Genomic DNA, 25,998 nt, shown 5'->3' with positions numbered 1-25,998 from the left:
GCATGTTTGGGATCTGACTGGCCAGCAATTTTGAAAAAGTTAAGCAAACTTTGTTGTCTTTTTGACATTATTCCCCTGAGTGAAACGACGCTAACAGCGATCTCAACCACACAACAAGCGCGCGTAGCATTTGTCACTTGAAGTGCATCCCCTCCCCCCGTCCGTCTTACCCAGAAAATTCACCTCAAAACGCATCGAAAATGCAAACACAAGATTTTTGCGGAGCTTCAATTGGAAATAAAGACTAACAAGACAGATAACAACATTGAACACTTCACAAACAGTCATTTATTTATTTTTTAATTTAGGCGATTCATTTTCCATAGTGACACTGACACAGGAGGTGCCGGATCCAATAAAAAAGGTTCCGGATCCAACGTCATAGGTGCCGGAACATGTTCCGGCGTGTTCCGGCTCAAATTAAGCCCTGTAGATACCCACAACTTCTACTTAAGTAACTTGACACTAGGGCTGCAACAACGAATCGATAAAAATCGATAATCAAAATAGTTGCCACGAATTTCATTATCGATGTGTTGTCTCGAGCGACTTGGAGATGTAATAAAATAAAATAATAATTTTTAGTTGAGCTATGAGGCGCTGGACTGGACAAAAGCGAAGCGAATTCCGTGAGCGACACTGCGCTTGAGACACGTGTGTTTGCGGGCGAGTGTGTCTGCACGCAAGAGAGACCGAGTGTGTCCGAGAGCGCGCGATATAGAGTGTGTTTGCGCGCGAGAGAGACCGACTGCATCTGAAAGCGCGCGATAGAGACCGAGTCTATTTGCGCACTAGAGAGACCGAGTGCATCTGAGAGCGCGCGATAGAGACCGAGTCTATTTGCGCACGAGAGAGACCGAGTGTGTCCGAGAGCGCGCGATATAGAGTGTGTTTGCGCGCGAGAGAGACCGAGTGCATCTGAGAGCGCGCGATAGAGACCGAGTCTATTTGCGCGTGAGAGAGACCGAGTGCATCTGAGAGCGCGCGATAGAGACCGAGTCTATTTGCGCGTGAGAGAGACCGAGTGCATCTGAGAGCGCGCGATAGAGACCGAGTCTATTTGCGCGTGAGAGAGACCGAGTGCATCTGAGAGAGCGCGCGAGAGAGACCGAGTGCATCTGAGAGCGCGCGATAGAGACCGAGTCTATTTGCGCGTGAGAGAGACCGAGTGCATCTGAGAGCGCGCGATAGAGACCGAGTCTATTTGCGCGTGAGAGAGACCGAGTGCATCTGAGAGCGCGCGATAGAGACCGAGTCTATTTGCGCGTGAGAGAGACCGAGTGCATCTGAGAGCGCGCGATAGAGACCGAGTCTATTTGCGCGTGAGAGAGACCGAGTGCATCTTAGAGAGCGCGCGAGAGAGACCGAGTGCATCTGAGAGCGCGCGATAGAGACCGAGTCTATTTGCGCGTGAGAGAGACCGAGTGCATCTGAGAGAGCGCGCGAGAGAGACCGAGTGCATCTGAGAGAGCGCGCGAGAGAGACCGAGTGCATCTGAGAGAGCGCGCGAGAGAGACCGAGTGCATCTGAGAGCGCGCGATAGAGACCGAGTCTATTTGCGCGTGAGAGAGACCGAGTGCATCTGAGAGAGCGCGCGAGAGAGACCGAGTGCATCTGAGAGAGCGCGCGAGAGAGACCGAGTGCATCTGAGAGAGCGCGCGAGAGAGACCGAGTGCATCTGAGAGAGCGCGCGAGAGAGACCGAGTGCATCTGAGAGCGCGCGATAGAGACCGAGTGCATCTGAGAGCGCGCGCGAGAGACCGAGTGTGTCCGAGCAGCACTGAATTTTTCATTCTTTACTCTAAGTCTAAATGACTCAGAGAAACTTCACTATATGCTCGGAAAGGATGATCTGCAAAATACACACCATACGAGGTGGTCAATCCATTGTATTTTTTTGTGAGTGTGTGTCTGTGAGTGTGTGCGTCTGTGAGTGTGGAATTTGTGCGTCTGTGAGTGTAGTGTGGAGAACAAGTTCTGACGTTTAAACAAATCCTGTTAAGTTTTCTGATTTGTATTTTTCTTAATTTTTTTAAAAATTATTTATTGTTCTGACAGCTCAGGTCCCTGAAACAAAAATATACATCTTTTTGTGCACTTTATTTAAAAAAGTCCTATATATTTGGCAGATGTAAAGCACCTGTATGTTTTTTGTGTTAGTCAATTAAAAAAAAAAATATTACTTTAACAGCTCAGGGATGTTCAAGGAGCCGAGCCTGTTTGTGCTCTTTCTGAAGATTTTTTTGCACTGTGAATTTGCACTCTGTTTTTGAATAAAGGGTTGGAAATAAATGCTTTTTTATTTGTATCCGATTAATCGATTAATCGAAAAAATAATCGACAGATTAATCGATTATTAAAATAATCGTTAGTTGCAGCCCTACTTGACACCTCTGTTTGTATGTCATTCAAGATAAAGCAACACTGGTGATCGCATCGCTTGAACTTGTTCATTAATATCATCCTTTACAGGAGTATTACATTGACACACATCTTGTGGGACGTCCTGACTGCTGGGATAATCACACAACGCGCGTGACACGTCCAATTCACGAACTAATGACTAATTTGAACCGATTATTTTAATGAATGGTTAAAACAACTGATCTCTCCAACACTGAACCCACCAGACGTCTGAATCTGTGTATAACTAATCAGTAACACTTAAAGGACAAGTTCGGTATTTTACACTTAAAGCCCTGTTTACAGATCGTATCTGATGAAATAGAACGGTTAAGATTAAAATTTGGACACATGCTGCTGTCCCGAGAATTTTAGGTTTATTTCGCTTTCCCCCCCACCCCCACAATGGTTGTCTATGTGCACTGGAAGATTCCTTCCTAAAAACACATTAAACTTTCGTTTACAAAGACGTGAAACTCACCGAGTGGTCAGGGGTGGTCACTGATACGGTCCCAAAAAAAATCGCTGAAAAAGATGCTTTCCAACAGGTTTTATCGTAGTTTTTGTCCAACTCCATTGACTTGTATTGAATTTGCTGTGTGAGGTACGTAGGGGTGTACGGTACATGTATTCGTACCGGACCGTTTCGGTACAGGACTTTCGGTACGGTGCACATGTGCACCGAATGCAATCTTTCACGTAAATTAGGCTAGTTTTGTGTGCGGAACATACGTCAATTCCGAGTTTCCACACGAACATATTAAGTGTCGGAAGTCTCCGCGTTGCACTGATTAAATCTGATTAATCGTTTTTGTGATTCAAATACATGTAAAATATTACCATAACATCTGTCTTCCTGTGTGCGGAAATTTGTTTATGTTGCTGTGACAACGAAACACGTGCAAGCGCGCCTGTGTTAAGAGCGCTGATGCGCTCATCTGTGGACATTTCCGAATGCCTTTCTGTTAAAAGCGGGCTTTCCACACAAACAAACGTACATGTGTCATTAGTATGAGAAAAAAAAATTTGGACTTTAACTCTCGGGTCGGGCTCGGACATAAATATCGCAAAAATAAAGATCACCACATACACAACAACACAATATTGGTTTGAGAGTATTTTATTTAGTGGAGAACTTTGCAGCAGTATTTTATTTCTTATTCTTTTTTTAATTTATTTTATATCTTTTTTATTTATTAGCCTAACGTTATATTTTATTAAAAAGTGTGTTTAAAAAAGTGTAAACAAATTGTAAAAAAAAAGTTTATAATAAACAACCAGCAGTTTAATGTTTTGCATTTCTATCCCTTACTGTACCGAAAATGAACCGAACCGTGACTTTAAAACCGAGGTACGTACCGAACCGTGATTTTTGCGTACTGTTACACCCCTAGAGGTACGGTATTACTCCGCCGCTTCTTCTTCTGCTTCTTCTGTGTATTCAATGAAATGCCAGCGGTTTGCTTGCAATTGGCAAAGGTGCATTATCGCCACCAACTGGGCTGGAGTGTCTATTATTCAAGCTCTCAACGGGTGTGACGCATTTGGCAAAATAGGTCCACAAAAGCGAAATAAACCTAAAATTCTCGGGACAGCAGCATGTGTCCAAATTTTAATCTTAACCGTTCTATTTCATCAGATACGATCTGTAAACAGGGCTTTAAGTGTAAACTACCGAACTTGTCTTTTAACAATAAGGTTTCATTTATTACATAAATTACAGTTTGCTTACTCAAGGGTAAGCTTTAAAACAAATAAAACCACTTTTTTCATATTGAGTATTTTCCACACAGTGCTATCAGGACTGGATAAGAGAATCGTTAAAGAACCGGATCGATAAGCAGAATCGTCAGTGGCATTGATATTGATAAAATCGTATAAATTCCCATCCCTACTTATGATATGAATTATTATTATTGTTAGCATTAATAATTAACTTATTTGTTTTTTTATTTTCAATTAGTGTCCCACAAAACACTGGAGATGAAGTTCTTCAGAAGCTGCTGCCTGTGGTTACAGCAACTAGATGCGCTGAGTAAGTAACACTGAGAACAAGCATCACTGTTAAAACATTACAACAGTTCTTAAAGGACATTTTTTAGTAAATTTGGAGTGCTGTCAATACAGAGGACAACGACAAAAATCGGTGTTGCCTACACCGTGTTATCCTCTTTCTGTCAGTCTGAGTCTCCACTGTTGCTTTAGTTACCTATGATCACGCGCGTGAACTCGACAGTCGACTACTGTGGACTTCGACCGAAAACAGGAAGTAAATACTGGTCTGTGCGCTTGTTGAATTAACATCATTTTTATTAATATCTTTCACATCTAATGCAGTCAGATTCACCGTGTTCACTCTGAAGGAATCACTCAACATGGCTGGGCACTTGTATGACACATCAAGGATGATAAGAGGATAAAAGCAGGTTTAAAACGTGCCCCATTCAAGTCAATAGGGTGCAAATTTTAAAAAGAGGATAACACAGTGTAGGCAACACTGATTTTTGTCGTTGTTCTCTGTATTGACAGCACTCCAAATTTACAAAAAAATGAGCTCAATGTTAAAATTGATCGGAGTTCTCCTTCAAACATTATAAATTAATGGTTTAACAAATAATATGAGCCACACTTCAGCGTTTAAACCCTCCACCTATCTGATCTGATTTGTGATCTACTTAACCGTTTTTAATGATATTTGTGTGAGAAATTTATTTGATAATATATGCATTTATAATGTATGTATATAAACATTTATATGTAATGTATTCAATGTATTCCATTTGATCAGTTGTATATAATCTTTCTCCCTAGAGACATAATCTCTTAGAATAACAGCATTTACTGATACATTGAATTAATTGTTTAAAAAAGAGATTGCACAAATTATAAACACAATTAAAAACAAAGATTTCTGTGTTGATCTGAGAGAGTGAAGAGTGTGTCATTGTTCTCTACAGGTTGGGTAGGTGTGGTGTGACAGATGAAGGTTGTGCTGCTCTGGCTTCAGCTCTGAGATCAAACCCCTCACACCTGAGAGAACTGAGTCTGTCTGATAATAAACTGGGAGACTCAGGAGTGAAGCTGCTCTCTGCTGTACTGGAGAATCCTCTCTGTAAACTGGAGATACTGGGGTAAGATCATACGTGACTCTCACATAGGGGTGGGAGATATTGACAAAAATGAATATCTCGATATTTTTTTCCAATATCTCGATATCGATATTCAGACGATATTTTTGCAATCCTTCAAAGAAATGTGTGCAAACAGGCAAAGAAGGTCCAGTTGGTCTTTTGACTTGCTGCATTTGACCTATCATTGTATAGAATTACTAGTACATAAAGATATGAGACATTATTGATTTAAACATGAACCCAGTTACTGTACTAAATATTTATTGTAATACAAGAACAGTGCTTTTTCAGTACAATATATGTACGTAATAAATTAACTTTGTGCTTTGCAAATAGGCGGTTCACAAAATTCACGGTTTGTTTCGATACGATACAGTGATGTACGTTTTCGATACAGCAAAAAGAAAGAAAAGCCAGATAAATTTCCTATTTCTGTTCATATGATGTAAGAGGATTAATATTTGTAAAGCATTTGCTGTATTTCTCCTGCGCTGTGAGTTCATGTGTTTGTACTTTGTTTTTCGTGTCCTGTGTCTTCTGTATATAAACACAACAAAGCCTTCTGCATAACAGAGATGTTTTACTTGCTATAGATATTTATTGTACATTTCAAAATATAAAAATGTTTTCCCTTTTTTTTTTATAACCGAAAAGAATACCGTAGTAAGCCAGACCGAAGCGTCCCGAAACTATAGCTAGTGCTGCAGGACCTGGCCCCACACACACACACACTCCAGACTGCAGCCCTGCCTCACTCCACGTCTCTGCTGGAAGGACACACACACACATACACACACTCCAGACTGCAGCCCTGCCTCACTCCACGTCTCTGCTGGAAGAACACACACACACACACACACACACACACTCCAGACTGCAGCCCTGCCTCACTCCACGTCTCTGCTGGAAGAACACACAGACACACACACACTCCAGACTGCAGCTCTGCCTCACTCCACGTCTCTGCTGGAAGAACACACACACATACACACACACACACAAACTCCAGACTGCAGCTCTGCCTCACTCCACGTCTCTGCTGGAAGAACACACACACATACACACACACACTCCAGACTGCAGCTCTGCCTCACTCAACGTCTCTGCTGGAATAACACACACACACACACACTCCAGACTGCAGCCCTGCCTCACTCCACGTCTCTGCTGGAAGAACACACACACATACACACACACACTCCAGACTGCAGCTCTGCCTCACTCCACGTCTCTGCTGGAAGAACACACAGACACATACACACACACACTTCAGACTGCAGCCCTGCCTCACTCCACGTCTCTGCTGGAAGAACACACACACACACACACTCCAGACTGCAGCCCTGCCTCACTCCACGTCTCTGCTGGAAGAACACACACACACACACACACTCCAGACTGCAGCCCTGCCTCACTCCACGTCTCTGCTGGAAGAACACACACACACACACACACTCCAGACTGCAGCTCTGCCTCACTCCACGTCTCTGCTGGAAGAACACACACACATACACACACACACACACACACTCCAGACTGCAGCCCTGCCTCACTCCACGTCTCTGCTGGAAGAACACACACACACACACACACACCAGACTGCAGCCCTGCCTCACTCCACGTCTCTGCTGGAAGAACACACACACACACACACACTCCAGACTGCAGCTCTGCCTCACTCCACGTCTCTGCTGGAGGAACACACACGCACACACACACACACACACACACACACACACACACACACACACACACACACTCCAGACTGCAGCCCTGCCTCACTCCACGTCTCTGCTAGAAGAACACACACACACACACACACTCCAAACTGCAGCTCTGCCTCACTCCACGTCTCTGCTGGAAGAACACACACACACACACACACTCCAGACTGCAGCTCTGCCTCACTCCACGTCTCTGCTGGAAGAACACACACACACACACTCCAAACTGCAGCTCTGCCTCACTCCACGTCTCTGCTGGAAGAACACACACACACACACACACTCCAGACTGCAGCTCTGCCTCACTCCACGTCTCTGCTGGAAGAACACACACACACACACACACACACACACAAACTCACTCCACGTCTGCCTCACTCCACATATGTGCTGGAAGGACACACGCACACACACACACACTCCAGACTGCAGCCCTGCCTCACTCCACGTCTCTGCTGGAGGAACACACACACTCCAGACTGCAGCTCTGCCTCACTCCACGTCTCTGCTGGAGGAACACACACACTAGACTGCAGCTCTGCCTCACTCCACGTCTCTGCTGGAGGAACACACACACACTCCAGACTGCAGCTCTGCCTCACTCCACGTCTGTGCTGGAAGAACACACACACACACACACACAAACTCACTCCACGTCTGCCTCACTCCACGTCTGTGCTGGAAGAACACACACACACACACAAACTCACTCCACGTCTGTGCTGGAAGAACACACACACACACACAAACTCACTCCACGTCTGTGCTGGAAGAACACTGTAGCATTTGAGGGCGAACCAAACACAAATGAATCTTCCAGGTGATTCATTCAAACATAATTCCACACAGATCTCAACACTCCAACCCTCAAATCACCAATCCAGAGCCATAAAACCCCGGCTCCAGCCAGTCTACCATAGCCAACGGAAAAAAACCCAGTAAGGAATTTATGGCCTTAAGATGAGCCCAACAACGACGAACGTTGTCAAGTTAGATAGTTTGGGAAAGACTGATTGGTTCAGAGATGGCACGGCTCTGGCACCCAACAAGATTAACGACAAAGGATGTAAAACAGACCTCCTTTTCTTGAGGACCTTTGAACGACCTCCTCAAAACCCACAGAGACTAAGACTTTACATATAAAATTACATAAAATCATCCCAAAACAATTCTTGATGAACTTCTAACCAAACATAATCCAACTACATAATTATATATTGTGTTTACAACCTCTATGTGTGTATATTATGCTTAGATCATATAAGTCATGTAATGGTTATAACTATTAGATGTGTGAATGAAAGTGTGTCGTGCTTCCTATCAGTACGATCATATGTTCGTAATTCAGAAGATGGCTTGATTGAAATCTGTGTAAAATGTTTTGTATTCTTATAATAGTAATGATGTCTAAACTGTGGCCTCTGTACTCTGTAGATGAACTCCATATCTATACAGTGTGCAGCTGTTTTTTCCCGATTTGAACCTGTATCTATTACTACTCTTACAAGGATTGTTGCACAGTTAAAACCCACATTTTGTCCTTCTGATATTATCTCACCTCGTCTTTTTAAAGAGGTGTGGGACTCTATTGGATCTAGCATCCAAGAAATTATTAACAGCAGCCTTGTTTCAGGTTTTGTACCAGTTTATTTTAAACAGGCAGTGGTGCAGCCACTTATTAAAAAAACTAATCTGGAAACATCAGTACTATCAAACTATCGCCCTATCTCTAAACTTCCTTTTGTCTCGAAGATTTTAGAGATGGCAGTCCTTATTCAGTTACAGTCCTTTTTAGATACACATAGTGTTCTTGAAGTGTTCCAATTCGGGGTTTAAGACATGTCATAGTACTGAATCCGCACTTCTGAGAGTTTTTAATGATCTTTTAATTTCGACTGACTATGGAGATTGTGCAATTCTTATGCTTTTGGACCTCACAGCAGCATTCGACACAGTCGATCACTGCATCCTTATTTCTCGCCTTGAACATGACGTAGGGATAAGGGACACTGCGCTAGAATGGTTTCGGTCATACTTGTCAGAAAGAGATTTTAGAGTCAGTTTTGGTGGTTTTACTTCACATTCTGTGCCTCTCACATGTGGAGTTCCCCAGGGTTCGATTCTCGGGCCGATTCTTTTTTCACTCTATCTGCTCCCCCTTGGATCCATACTAAAAAGACACAATATCAGCTTCCATCTCTATGCAGATGATTTGCAAATCTACCTGCCCATCAAAAGAAATGATGCTACTTTTTTAATAAGGTTAGTTGACTGTTTTAATGATATAAAAACCTGGATGGCCCTAAATTTTTTAAACTTTAACGAGAATAAAACTGAAGTCATGATTCTTAGACCCAGTGGCACATCTGATGTTTCCAAAATAGATCTGGCCACTTTTCAACCTTATGTAAGGTCAATTGTAACTAACTTAGGAGTGAAAATGGATTATGAATTTAAAATGGAGAAGCAGATAAATTCTGTGGTGAAAGCCAGTTTCTTTCAACTTAGGCTACTTACAAAAATTAAGCCACTCTTATCCTTCACAGACTTCGAAAGGGTTATACATGCGCTTATCACAACTCGCCTTGATTATTGCAATGCTCTGTATGTAGGTGCCAGCCAGGCCTCCCTATCTCGTCTTCAATTAGTTCAAAATGCTGCCGCTCGCCTCCTCACTGGAACTCGTAAGCGCGAACATATCACCCCTATTTTAGCTTCTCTTCACTGGCTGCCTGTTAGTTCTAGAATCGTTTTTAAGATTTTGTTGTTCGTTTTTAAAGCTCTTCATGGACTTTCTCCTGTTTATATTACTGAGCTGTTAAAGCCACATGCTCCGTCAAGGTCCTTGAGGTCCGCAAACCAGTTTCTCCTTGTTGTTCCTAAAACACGGCTAAAGAGCAGAGGGGATCGAGCTTTCTCAGTTGCGGCACCTAAATTGTGGAATGCATTGCCTCTTCATGTCAGACTGGCCCCCAGCCTCGCAGCCCCCTTTAAAGCGCAACTTAAAACTCATCTTTATTCCTTAGCTTTTAATCAAGCATGATAGGCGTTGAAATTGTCTGTTGTAGTTTATCTATTTACTGTTTTAATGTCAATGTACAGCACTTTGGTCAACTTGCTTGTTTTTAAATGTGCTTTAGAAATAAAGTTTGTATTGTATTGTATATAAAGAGATCACAGATAACGCATGATTTACGACGTGAGGTGAAGAAAATGCCACCTCTCAAATAAAGACTGCCTAATTGTGCCTAATTGGTCAGAACTCATCCAGGAGGCTGGACAAACGTTTGAGCTTAAACCCGAACAAAGATTCAGAAGGTTGGAAAGAAGTTTAGAAAGAAGGAAAGTTAGAAGGGAGGAATAGAAGGAAAAAGACCGTTAGCGGAAGAGCAGATTTACTCCAGACAAGTAACCATGTAGACGAGCGGACGAAAGAACCCAAATCAAGATCAGAAGAACATGGGTTAAACAGCTTCAGTCAAGCCATCTAAACTCGCCTCACTTTTCTTTATTTCTCTTAGTTTTCTTTTCTTTCCCGTTGAAAGTCTCGGTTCTAAGTTAAGTTTTGCTGCAAAGTTTCGTTTAAACGATTCGACTGCGAAGCCCGCTTCCAACTTCAAAGACTTTCCATCCATCCGCCAACACACCACGTGATTGGCCGCCCAAGACATCTATCCAGCTACGAGAAGACTGCCAGCCAATCAACGAACCCGGGAAACCCCCTTTTACGCCGACAAAAGGAATTCCCAAAGGAACGCAAAGACAAGCAAGTAGCCTCCAGACTCTTAACTGAACTGGTGCTTTAATATAAATTGAATAACCCGCCTAAGAAACGATAGAAGGGTTAAATTAAGGATTGATGATTCGTTCAGGTCATGTCTTATAAGTGCATATAGAAACTTGGGATTTCATCACCTCGCTCTTAAAACTCATTCTTTCCTCACTCTTTTTCTTTCTGCAACTCGTATGAATGTGTGTGTGCGTGTGTTTGTGTTAGATATTAGTTTTATGTTTTAGAATAATCCATAAAGTCTTGCTTATATTTGAAAGATAATTTCTTGTGTTATGTGCTTACGAATTTAATGTCTTAAACTGCTGATCTAAGTTACCTTGCTTATAGTGTTTTCACTATAGTTTGGATATTTATATCCGCTGCAGAGCTGATAACTACGGCCGGCCGTATGAATGATTCTTTTAAAGATTCCCTATAAATTAATTAATAATTCCTTTGAGCTAAATTGACCCTTACAAACGTAATAGTAAATGTTGTTACAACACACACACACACACACACTCCAGACTGCAGCCCTGCCTCACTCCACGTCTCTGCTGGAAGAACACACACACACACACACACACAAACTCACTCCACGTCTGCCTCACTCCACGTCTGTGCTGGAAGAACACACACACATACACACACACACACTCCAGACTGCAGCTCTGCCTCAATCCACGTCTCTGCTGGAAGAACACATGCACACACACACACACACACACACACATACACACACACACACACACTCCAGACTGCAGCCCTGCATCACTCCACGTCTCTGCTGGAAGAAATACACACACACACACACACACACTCCAGACTGCAGCCCTGCCTCACTCCACGTCTCTGCTGGAAGAAATACACACACACACACACACACACACTCCAGACTGCAGCCCTGCATCACTCCACGTCTCTGCTGGAAGAAATACACACACACACACACACACACTCCAGACTGCAGCCCTGCCTCACTCCACGTCTCTGCTGGAAGAAATACACACACACACACACACACACTCCAGACTGCAGCTCTGCCTCACTCCACGTCTCTGCTGGAAGAACACATGCACACACACACACACACACACATACACACACACACACACACACACACACTCCAGACTGCAGCCCTGCATCACTCCACGTCTCTGCTGGAAGAAATACACACACACACACACACACACTCCAGACTGCAGCCCTGCCTCACTCCACGTCTCTGCTGGAAGAACACACACACACACACACAAACTCACTCCACGTCTGCCTCACTCCACGTCTGTGCTGGAAGAACACACACACACACACACACACACACACTCCAGACTGCAGCCCTGCCTCACTCCACGTCTCTGCTGGAGGAACACACACACACACACACACTCCAGACTGCAGCCCTGCCTCACTCCACGTCTCTGCTGGAAGAACACACACACACACACACACTCCAGACTGCAGCCCTGCATCACTCCACGTCTCTGCTGGAAGAACACACACACACACACACACTCCAGACTGCAGCCCTGCCTCACTCTACGTCTCTGCTGGAAGAACACACACACACACACACACACACCAGACTGCAGCCCTGCCTCACTCCACGTCTCTGCTGGAAGAACACACACACACACTCCAGACTGCAGCCCTGCCTCACTCCACGTCTCTGCTGGAGGAACACACACACACACACACACACTCCAGACTGCAGCTCTGCCTCACTCCACGTCTCTGCTGGAAGAACACACACACACACACTCCAGACTGCAGCCCTGCCTCACTCCACGTCTCTGCTGGAGGAACACACACACACACACACTCCAGACTGCAGCTCTGCCTCACTCCACGTCTCTGCTGGAGGAACACACACACACACACACACACACACACACACACACTCCAGACTGCAGCCCTGCCTCACTCCACGTCTCTGCTGGAAGAACACACACACACACACACACTCCAGACTGCAGCCCTGCCTCACTCCACGTCTCTGCTGGAAGAACACACACACATACACACACACACCAGACTGCAGCCCTGCCTCACTCCACGTCTCTGCTGGAAGAACACACACACATACACACACACACCAGACTGCAGCCCTGCCTCACTCCACGTCTCTGCTGGAAGAACACACACACACACACACACACTCCAGACTGCAGCCCTGCCTCACTCCACGTCTCTAGTGGAAGAACACACACACACACACACACACACACACTCTAGGGCTGGGATGATGCAGCTATCTCCTGATTCGATATTATCACGATGGTGCTGATACAATATGTATTGCGATTGTTTCTATCAAAAGCTGATTTTGATCGCTACCGTAGACATCCGTGTTTATATTTGAACTTTAAACTTTTATCCCAGTACTTCTATGATCATGTGAACTATTGTATCACAGAAATAATGAAACTATTATGAGGTTTTAAAGACCTTTTGTGAAGCTGTTTCATGACATCTCTCTCCGGGTCAGCGGCAGCGCCAACACAGATTTGAATGTTGCGATATGATTTTGTCAAAGGTTTAATAGACAGAGGAATGTGAAGAAGATCGTGTGTGTGTGTGAATGGAGATCAGAGTATTGTAAAGATGAGTCGTGCAGCTCTACTGTCTTATCTCTCTCTCAGCATATGAGCAGCGCGAGGGCTTTTCAGTGCGTTCAGCCTCACGCTCTTCCACACGGCCACTTGAACTGGATATTACGACACTCATAGATCACGACACATTTCATCCTCTGTTGGAGCAAAAGTGGCTAACTTCTGTCAACCTCGTCTATAAGCAAGGACAAAAATAAAGCAATTTCATTTTAATCAATATTGATTCTGGAATAATAAAAAAATCTATTTTTAAATCATGAACCAAAAAATTGCGATAGTTTGAGTTGATTTTTTTTCTCCCAGTCCTAACACACACAAGTTCCTTAATGTTTACAAATACATTAATTACACACACACACACACACACACACACACACACACACACACACACACACACACACACACACACACGTTGGGTTTCCATGTTTTATGGGGACTTTCCATAGAAATAATGATTTTTATACTGTATAAACTGTATATTGAATCCTCTAATCATAACTGATGTAATTTAACAACTTGAACTAATGAATATTTGTATATATTTCATATTGACAGCATTATGTTATTTATTTTAAGTGTCATGTTTATCTCTGGATATAGGCTTAATGTGTGTCATTGTTCTCTACAGGTTGATAAGGTGTGGTGTGACAGAAGAAGGTTGTGCTGCTCTGGCTTCAGCTCTGAGATCAAACCCCTCACACCTGAGAAAACTGTATCTGTCTGATAATAAACTAGGAGACTCAGGAGTGAAGCTGTTTTCTGCTGGACTGGAGAATCCTCTCTGTAAACTGGAGACACTGTGGTAAGATCATCTCTACCATAAAGACTCGGAGTGAATAAGAAAATCACGGAAAATCAAAAAATGTAATTAAGTGCTTTAATAATTACATTAATTACATTAGTTTTAATAGTTCCTTAAAATGTTTACAAATACATTAAGCACACACACACACACACACACTCACTCACTCACACTCTCTCTCTCTCTCTCTCTCTCTCTCTCTCTCTCTCTGTCTCTCACTCAATTCAATTTCAAATTAGCTTTATTAGCATGACTGTGTAACACAATGTTGCCAAAGCATCAACATATTATATATAAATAACAAAACAAACAAATAAACAAAACATATATGTATAGATCATGTCATATGTAGCATAGTAAATATATATAAATAAACACAATCCATCTTAATAAATAGACACATACAGTGGGTCACTCTAGAGTTAGCCGTCTCTGGCGTTGAGAATAGCTAACACATATGTAGCCGCTAGTGCAGCTGTACTATCATCTTCTCCGAGTAAGAAGGACATTTTTCAGTGTCACTCAGTTCAGAGAATGATGGGATCAAGGTTTTAAATCTGGGCAGAAAAGTTTCTCTTATATTGGTGTATTTAGAGCAGAAGAGCAGAAAGTGTTCCTCATCCTCTATGTGCACACACACACACACACACACACACACAAAAACACACACACACACACACACACACACACACAAAAAAACACACACACACACACACACACACACACACACACACACACACACACACACACTCCTCTGCTCTCTGTCTATGTCTTCCTCTCTCTTTCTCCAGATCATGGTCACTTAATCTGTATTTTGAGAGGATTTGTCTTTCTTTAACATGTTTAATAAATAGATAACTGGCCAATAGTGGTTCTATTGAGGGTCGAGTAACATTGGAGTTTATTCTGGAGGTCAAAATGAGCTTTTAGTGATTGGTCATGAGTGTGTTTTAGATGTGTGTGGATTTCTTTAACAATAGTTGTGTGGCTGTAGCTGTGGTCAATAGGGCTGGGCGATATGACGATATTATCGTATATCGACGATGTCTCCCAAGTATCGCGATGTCGATTATAACATTCGTTTCTAGACGATAATCGTCTATATTAAAAAAATGACATAGCCTATATTTCACATAGCCCTATAGTTATACATATTTATTCACATGCAATAATATGAATGAAATATTTTTTATAGGCTAGTTAGGATTAGGAATACAAAATCGATTCTTCTTCGAGACGAATGAACACTTCTGCATGCGCGATGTGTACTGAGCTGCGCACTCAAACAACGAGCCGCCTCTCACATATATAGTGCACGGACACACACACACACACATAATTATATCTCACAATTATCCTTAGTTAATTTATAGAATCAAATAAACATGAATAAACAACAGAAAAATTATTGTTTCAACCACAGAAAGACGTCAGTACACACCTTTTTTCAAGTTCTAATATCCCCGTAAACACAGTCGATTTTGTCTTCAGTTGAGAAAGAAAAATACTCGCTGCCACCATTAATGATGATCAAAAAACAAAGGAAAAAGAAAATAACTCACTGAACTTTTGTAACTTTAACTAACATTTTATATGCCCGTTTTTCGGTGCTGACTCTCTAACGGCAACATGAGTGTGTGTAGCCGGGACCTTGAGATGCGTTCCCAGTCATACATCCTTTATCCTTTCTTTCGTAATTTTGTTAAACATTTTTTTCTGGATTTCTTGATCTTTAAATTATTTTTATTTTATTCATATGCTATTCGTTTTTATAAAATTTTGTTCTGCATACGGAAAAAAAAAAACTATCCCGTTAATTCAGATATAGCCTACAAACATGACCATTGTAATTAAAATTAAAATGAGGTTATATTGCAAACGGATGAAGAAATGTCGTTGATTTGAATCTCTCATGCACGCGTTCGGAGATTACAATGTTGGCAGCTCCGTTACAGGCTATAGCCTATTGGAAGCGTTATAGCCTACTTTGCTTTAAATAAAAATAAATGACAAAAGAAACTAAATAATATCCAAATATAACTTTTAATGACTTCTGTCTCTAAATAAATAAAGCTATCATTTTTATTTCGTAAACGGCTTAAGGTTGTAGATTTAAAAATCGTGCTTCCCCTTGTTAATTGATTTCATGGAAACAGACACCAATGATTTTGCCAAGATATCTAATTTATTTTACCATTTTATATAAGACATAAGGGAGAGAACGGATCAGCAAAAGATCTTCATGCATCTCAGTCATTTCTCTCTCTCTGCCTAAACAAAGAGCTTCAGTTCTTATATGCTGAAACATGTGGTTTCCATTAACATAGCATGTATATATTATGCTAGGTAGAAAAAACACTGCATACATTCCATTCTAGACACTCAAAATCTCCCAAAATCTCCCTCTCCCACATATGCATTCAAAACATTGTGTGAACAGTATGATTCATAAAACACAATGATTACAAATGATTATGAATGTATATAAAAAGTATAAAATGTATAAAACAGATACATAATACTTCTGATTATGAATATTAATAAAAAATTATAATAATACTAAAAACAACATTAAAAAGATGAGATTGTAAGTCTTCAAGGTGAACTTGGAACTCTAAGACCAAAAAGGAGGAGGGGAAAAAACGTTTTTGCTCATGCAGAACGAAAGAATTCGCTTTTAATTCCTAATTTTAGACAAATAATAAATATAGTAGGCTATAGTTTAAATACAAGTTTAAAAACAGCGCTACATATTAGGAAATTAAACTGATCCTCATTAAATCAGGCGATAGGTAGGCGTCAGTGATGCGCGGGTCAATGTATAAACAACCCGCACCCGACCGACGTTTTCAACTAACCCGCCCGCAACTCGGACCGCAAAAAAAAAAGAAAGAAAATATTGTACCCGACCCTCTTCCTGACCCGCGTTTGTTTAAAGTAGCTATAGTTTATGCTCATCGTAGCGTCATGGGCCATAGACGGAGGAACTAGGGGTGCGCATTTTTCTGAATGCTGTATGATATCGCCAGTGTTTTGTAATAAAGGCTTGATTTATTCATTTATTTCGTTTCATTTTCTTAACAATTAAGATGCTGCATGTGTTAATCCAGTCTAATCGAAGTGTGCGTCTCTCCCCCGACAGGCTATCATTAGATAAAGTGCAGCCAAACTCAACCATAACGGTGTATGTCGGTATAGCGTTGTCTCCGGCGGGGCGTGTTGGGGGCGGGGCTTGGGTAGACGATATTATCGGATATCGCGATATTTTTTAAGGCGATTATCGATAAAATATTTTTTACATATCGCCCAGCCCTAGTGGTCAATGGGGAGGATAGTCTGATGGACGAGTTGCAGAGTGAGTGTGTGTAGAGGATGAGCTTCTGCTGAGCTTTCATTGGCGAGGAGGGCTTTATATTGGACTGACTCTGGATCAGCCTGATGGAGGTGATGCCAGAACTGAACTAACAAGATTTTTATATAGGTTCCAGAAAGAGTTTTGATCGACCGAATCATCAATTTCATCAATTTTGGTTTTTAAATATTTTTCTGTTGTGTAGTTTTGCAGACGTTCTGAATAAGAAAGCCGTAATGTCTGGCTTGTAGTCCTTAACAGACGGCCATCTTGCTCCAGCCATCTGAGGCTCTGCCCTCTAGAACACGTCCTCTCATGATGCCACAACACGCATACACACACACACACACAGAAACACATACACACACACAGAAACACATACACACACAGAAACAGAAATACACACACACAGAGAGAAACTCTCTCGCGCGCGCACACACACACACACAGAAACACATACACACACACACACACAAACACACACACACTGAAACACATAAACACAGACACACTCACACAGAAGCACACAGACACACACTCACACAGAAGCACACACACACACACTGAAACACATAAACACAGACACACACACACAGAAACACATACACACACAGAAACAGAAATACACACACACAGAGAGAAACTCTCGCGCGCGCACACACACACAGAAACACATACACACACACACACACACACACACACACACACACTGAAACACAAACACAGACACACTCACACAGAAGCACACACACACACACTGAAACACAGACACACTCACACAGAAGCACACACACACACACACACACACTGAAACAGACACACACACACAGAAACACATACACACACACAGAAACACATACACACACAGAAACAGAAATACACACACACACAGAGAGAAACTCTCGCACGCGCACACACACACAGAAACACACACACACACACACACACACACTGAAACACATAAACACAGACACACACACAGAAACACACACACAGAAACACACACACACACACAGAAACACATACACACACAGAAACACACACACACAGAAACACATACACACACACACACACTGAAACACATAAACATGCACACACACACACACAGAGAAACACACACACACACAGAAGCACGCACACACAGACACACTCACACAGAAGCACGCACACACACACACACACACACACAGAAGCACACACACACAGAAACACACACACAGACACAGAAATTAGCACACACACACACACAGAAGCACATACACATACACACACACACACACACACACACTAGTGACTTGGCCAGCAGCCACACACAGAAACACACACACACACACACACACAGAGAGAAGCGCACACACACACAGAAACTTGCACACACACACAGAGAAGCACACACACACACACACACAAAAGCACACACTCACACAGAAGCAGACATACACACACAGAAACGCATACACAGAAACACACACAGAAACAGACACACACACGCACAGAAACACGCACACACACACACACACACTCACACAGAAACACATACACACATAAATACACACAGACACACAAACTCGCGCGCACACACACACACACACACAGAAACACTCACACAGAAACACGCACACACAAACACACAGACAGAAACACACACACACACACACACACACAGAAACACATACACACATAAATACACACACACACAGAAACTCATGCGTGCACACACACATACACACACAGATACACTCACACAGAAGCACGCACACACAGACACACTCACACACACAGAAACTCGCACACACAGAAACTCGCACACACAGAAACTCGCACACACAGAAACTCGCACACACAGAAACTCGCACACACAGAAACACACACACAGAAACACATACACACACAGAGAAACTCTCGCGCGCACACACACAGAAACACACACACAGAAACACATACGCACACAGAGAAACTCGCGTGCACACACACAGAAACACACACACAGAAACACATACACACACAGAGAAACACACACACACACACTGTAACACAGAAACACAGACACACTCACACAGAAACTCGCACACACAGAAACACACACACAGAAACACATACACACACGCATACACACACACACACACACAGAAACACATACACACACGCATACACACACACACACACACAGAAACACATACACAAACACAGAAACACATACACACACACACGCACACATACACACACAGAGAAACTCTCACGCGCACAACAATGCAAAACTATAATAACGTCGCGTCGAACGCGTTCACATGGAGACGTTCTCTGGAGACTTGAGAGGAGGGGAGGGGTGTGTGTGTGTGTCTGTGTGTGTGTGTGTGTGTGTGTGTGTGTGTGTGTGTGTGTGTGTGTGTGTGTGTGTGTGTGTGTGTGTGTGTGTGTGTGTGTGTGTGTGTGTGTGTGAGAGACGGAGGGAGAGCAGGGAAAGGAAACACAGCTGAGCGAATTCTCTGCGTGTTTTTAAATGGCGTCGAAGGAAAGACATTGACAAAGACGAAAACTAAGGACAATTTACTCTATAATTTTATTTTATTTTAGTTAGTTTTGTCAACCACACATTACAGTTTTATTTAGTTATCGTTTTTTTGTTTTGCCTCGTTTTTATTTTTATTTCAGTTAACGACAATGTTTTTTCCCATCTAGTTTTCGTTTTTTCGTTCGTTTTCGTTAACGATTATAACCCTGGCGCACACACACACAGAAACACACACACACAGAAACACATTCACACACACACACACACACACACTGAAACACAAACACAGACACACACACACACAGAAGCACGCACACACACACACAGAAACACACACACAGAAGCACACGCACAGAAACTCACACACACAGAAACACACACACAGACACACACACACAGAAACTCACACACACACACAGAAACACACACACAGAAGCACACACACAGAATCACACACACAGAAGCACACACACATAAGCACACACACACACACACACACACAGAAACACACACACAGACATGCACACACACACAGAAGCACACACACACAGAAGCACACACACACAGAAGCACACACACACAGAAGCACACACACACAGAAGCACACACATAGAAGCACACACACACAGAAGCACACACATAGAATCACACACACAGAAGCACACACACACACGCACAGAAACACACACACAGACACACACACAGAAGCACACACACACAGAATCACACACACAGAAGCACACACACACAGAATCACACACACAGAAGCACACACACACAGAATCACACACACAGAAGCACACACACACAGACACACACACAGAAACACACACACACACCGAATCACACACACAGAAGCACACACACACACACACACACACACACACAGAGAATCACACACACAGACACACACAGAAACTCGCACACACACACACACACAGAATCACACACACAGAAGCACACACACAGAATCACACACACACAGAGAATCACACACACAGACACACACAGAAACTCGCACACACACACACAGAATCACACACACAGAAGCACACACACAGAATCACACACACAGAAGCACACACACACACACAGAAGCACACACACACACACAGAAGCACACTGTTGTAAAGTTTTCTTTCATCAAAGCAGGGACCAGGAGACTTCTTGGGGTGGAGACTTCTTGGGGTGGAGACTTCTGGGGGAGGAGACTTCTGGGGGTGGAGACTTCTGGGGGAGGAGACTTCTGGGGGTGGAGACTTCAGGGGGAGGAGACTTCTGGGGGAGGGACTTCTGGGGGAGGACTCTTCTGGGGGAGGAGACTTCTGGGGGAGGAGACTTCAGGGGGAGGAGACTTCTGGGGGAGGAGACTTCTGGGGGAGGAGACTTCTGGGGGAGGAGACTTCTGGGGGTGGAGACTTCTGGGGGAGGAGACTTCTGGGGGAGGGACTTCTGGGGGAGGAGACTTCTGGGGGAGGAGACTTCTGGGGGAGGAGACTTCAGGGGGAGGAGACTTCTGGGGGAGGAGACTTCTGGGGGAGGAGACTTCTGGGGGTGGAGACTTCTGGGGGAGGAGACTTCTGGGGGAGGAGACTTCTGGGGGAGGAGACTTCTGGGGGAGGGACTTCTGGGGGAGGAGACTTCTGGGGGAGGAGACTTCTGGGGGAGGAGACTTCAGGGGGAGGAGACTTCAGGGGGAGGAGACTTCTGGGGGAGGAGAGTAGGGAGGAGTTGATTCTCTCAAGCGATAAACCTGTATTGCAGGATATCTAGATTGCTCTAGAGAAACCGAACCAATCAGCATAATGTATTGCTAATCCAATCATCCTGACTTGATTGCTCAAACCTTAACATTATCATAGAGACAAAGGCACCGCTGTACCTTGAGCTTAATGGTCAGGAAGTGCATAAAGACAAAAGCTAATGTCAGACTCCTGAATTGCTTGACTTAATATTCATCTAAACCTTAAATGCTAAAATCAGTATTCTTCACCGTGATGTTTAGGTAAGAAAGCATATCTGAAAAAGATTCCTAAAATGTGTTATTCTTCAACACACACACACACACACACACACACACACACACACACACACACACACACACACACACACAGAGACACACACAGAGACACACACACTAGTGATAGGTTGATGTGGCCAGCAGTCATATCACTCTGTAGCCCAAGACTGGTGTCCCACTGATCCTGAATCCCAGGATGTCTTTCGAAAGAGTCGGGGTGTTTAACAACTTGAACTAATGAATATTTGTATATATTTCATATTGACAGCATTATGTTATTAATATTTTAAGTGTCATGTTTATCTCTGGATATAGGCTTAATGTGTGTCATTGTTCTCTACAGGTTGTGGGATTGTGGTGTGACAGATGAAGGTTGTGCTGCTCTGGCTTCAGCTCTGAGATCAAACCCCTCACACCTGAGAGATCTGAATCTGACTGAGAATAAACTAGGAGACTCAGGAGTGAAGCTGCTACAGGATCTGAAGGATGATCCACATTATAAACTGGAGACACTCGTGTAAGAATAGTTTTTAACAATTTTCATCATCATATTTTCATTTAAAGTTCAAATGGCTGATTTACTCACTAGAAATATAAGTAAATTGTACCAGGTTCAGTAACTGTGTGTGTGTGTGTGTGTGTGTGTGAATGTTTTGTCTGAGATCATCAGATGACTCTTAAATTCAGCTTCAGTTTCTGTAGTTCTCTGAACTTTAAACTGCGTTAATATGAGTGTAATTCTGCTCATGATGTTGTGACTGATTGTGAAAATAATATTAATGTTATTTCCAGCTTTTCCCCTTTAACTGTCTCTATAGGCGTCTTTACACCGCCGGGTTAAGGCGGCTCTAAAGCGGCTCTGCTCAAAGTTCTGTGGAAAGACACAATGCCGCATAAAAGCAGACTTAAAATATGCCGGTCTGACCCTCCTCAGCCGCTGGTGTCAAAGATGACTCTGATATTGGTTTGGTTCAGTGTAGATGAAGGAGAACTTGTGCCGCTCTAAACTACGCCATTGCCATGACAACCAAACGTGCGGCGCGAGAATCAAGAAGCGGAAGACTAAACATATCGGCCTAGCTCCATATTGTTTTAGCCAAATTAAAGATGTCAGCCAACAAGGGACAATAAAGCAAAAGTGTCCTGTACTCGCATCGTGAAGCAAACACCAAAATAACAGAGTCTCGCCGTGTGTAATCTTCCTGTGAAGAGACTGGCAGATCAACAATAATAATTGTTCTTTCTGGCTCTTTGAAGAAATAAGAAAGAGAAAAGAAACCTTTCGACCTCTTTTAATCCTGCGGTGTGTAATAAATACTTCATCAGTTCTTTGTAGCATTTGTTCCTGCAATAATTTTATTAAGAAATAGAGAATAGCTTTCAGTACCACAGAATTATGACAACATCAAAGCGTGAGATCGCTATAGCTTGCAGAGGAAATTTTTAATTCTGTATTTTTATTTATCTCTAGTTTTATTTTTTTGGTTTACTATTTAATAATTTTTTAATTAATGTTATAACACTTAAAACTGTAGTTTTAAAATAGCAATGTTTAACTGCTTCAGAAAAACAATTAACGTGATTTTATGCCGCTTCAGATTTGGTTTCTGTGCCGCTTTTTCTGTGTAAAGAGTAAAGACGCCTTATGTGTGATAATCTGAGATTTGGGTTGTCTGTTATCGACTGATATTACATGTGTCGTGTGTAATGGTCATTTCTGCTGGTTCTGTGTCCGCTGTCCGGTGTGTGAAAGTGACCTTTCATGTGCTTTTGCTTCTGTAAAGTGACTTTGAGCATCAGAGAGAAGATATATGATCATGTTTGAGAATTAATTAATATAGATTATCTAGTTAGTTTTCTTATGAAAAGATGTGGCAGATGTAATATCTCATACTGCATATGTGACTGTGTGTGTGTTGTATTTTAGGTGTTAGAGGACAGTCTGATCTTCTGATGATCGTCTGATGGAGAATAAAGATCCACTACAGAGACTCACAGTCAACAGAATCAACAGAGACTGAAGATACAGGGACTTCACTGTTATAAATGAAGACTTCACTGTTATAAATTAAGACTTCACTGTTATAAATTAAGACTTCACTGTTATAAATGAAGACTTCACTGTTATAAATTAAGACTTCACTGTTATAAATGAAGACTTCACTTTATAAATTAAGACTTCACTGTTATAAATTAAGACTTCACTGCTATAAATTAAGACTTCACTGTTATAAATTAAGACTTTACTGTTATAAATTAAGACTTCACTGTTATAAATTAAGACTTCACTGTTATAAATTAAGACTTCACTGTTATAAATTAAGACTTAATTTAGATTTCAACGATCCTCTGACAGTCCTGATGAGGCGGCAGTGAAACACCTTTTATTTCACAGCAGCAAATTACAGTTTCTCATTCATAGATTAACCATTTTATTAAACGCACAGTAACTCAAAAGCCTGAATATCTGTGTTTGTGTTGTACCAGCAGAGGGAGACAAAGACTAATGAAATAATTCATTGTTCATAATTATAAGGGAAAAAAAGTTCAAGCTCACTTTTGGAAACCAATGGAAGCTTGAGTTTATACATCATGTTTTTAATAATAGCTGTATTACATTTGTATTAATGTATTAAAGGGGTCATATGATGCGTTTTCATGTTTTTCTTTAGTGTGTTATGTTGATGTTTGTGCATGTATAAGATCTGCAAACTTACAAAGCTCAAAGTCTCCTACAAAAAGATGGGGGGGGGGGGGAAGGTACAAACCACAAGTGACTAATCAAAAAAATATACATACCATAAACAATATATACGAATATGACACGTAAACAGAAAACAATACAATTTAGCCAGGATAGCTTATGGATCATTACAAGGAGAAAGGACCATATGCTGACAGTTTTAATTGCCTTTTTGTTGTTGGAATCAGAAATCAGATTAATATAATGTATAACTTAATGGAGAAAAAGTACAAAATTAGTAGTTTTAGCGCTGTATTTACACTTATGAATGTAAAACTTTGCCAAAAGAATTACATTAATAATACATTTACATTTACATTTAGTCATTTAGCAGACGCTTTTATCCAAAGCGACTTACAACTGAGGACTACAGCAAGCGAGTCATCGTGAAGAGGCAAAAATAACGCAAGAAGTGCTCAAAATACAAAGTTCAGGCATTGCTCAGAGTAGCATAAGCCAAACAAGGGAGGATAAAAGTTTTTTTTTTTTTTTTTTTTTTTTTTTTTTTGTCAAGTGCTCACGGAAGAGATGAGTTTTCAGTTGTCTTTTGAATGTAGTCAGGGATTCTGCATTCCGGACGAGGGTAGGGAGATCATTCCACCAGCATGGAACCGTGAATGAGAATGTTCTGGAGAGTGATTTTGTAGCTCTCTGTGATGGTACCACGAGCCGTCGCTCATTGACCGATCGCAGGCTTCTGGTAGGGATGTAGACTCGTAGGAGCGAGTGAAAGTACGAGGGAGCTGAGCCTGTGGTCGTTCTGTAAGCAAGTGTCAATGCCTTGAACTTGATGCGAGCAGCGAGTGGTAGCCAGTGCAGAGAGATGAACAGAGGAGTGACGTGGGCCCTTTTCGGCTCGTTAAAGACAAGACGGGCTGCAGCATTCTGGATCATTTGTAGAGGTTTAGTTGCACATGATGGAAGACC

The 25,998-nt window shown here is 42.3% G+C and overlaps 1 protein-coding gene across 3 annotated transcripts in view; it reads left to right on the top strand.

Moving 5' to 3' along the window:
* LOC307005391 (NACHT, LRR and PYD domains-containing protein 3-like) overlaps window positions 1-24,979 on the top strand; it is a 60,275-nt gene extending 35,296 nt beyond the window's left edge. For all 3 annotated transcript variants that reach the window (XM_079625510.1, XM_079625509.1, XM_079625508.1), the window contains 5 exons: window positions 4,367-4,438; window positions 5,361-5,534; window positions 14,271-14,444; window positions 22,672-22,845; window positions 24,256-24,979. In XM_079625510.1, coding sequence (XP_079481636.1) covers window positions 4,367-4,438; window positions 5,361-5,534; window positions 14,271-14,444; window positions 22,672-22,845; window positions 24,256-24,262 — 601 coding nt within the window. In that variant the 3' untranslated portion in view covers window positions 24,263-24,979. The remainder of the gene's footprint in view (window positions 1-4,366; window positions 4,439-5,360; window positions 5,535-14,270; window positions 14,445-22,671; window positions 22,846-24,255) is intronic.
* Window positions 24,980-25,998: the final 1,019 nt, after the last annotated feature.

This window comes from Phoxinus phoxinus, assembly GCF_949152265.1.
Source record: "Phoxinus phoxinus genome assembly, chromosome: 10".
In the NCBI taxonomy this organism is placed as follows: domain Eukaryota; kingdom Metazoa; phylum Chordata; class Actinopteri; order Cypriniformes; family Leuciscidae; genus Phoxinus; species Phoxinus phoxinus.
Note: the sequence above shows the minus strand (reverse complement) of the source record. Positions and strands in the feature narration are given on the sequence as shown.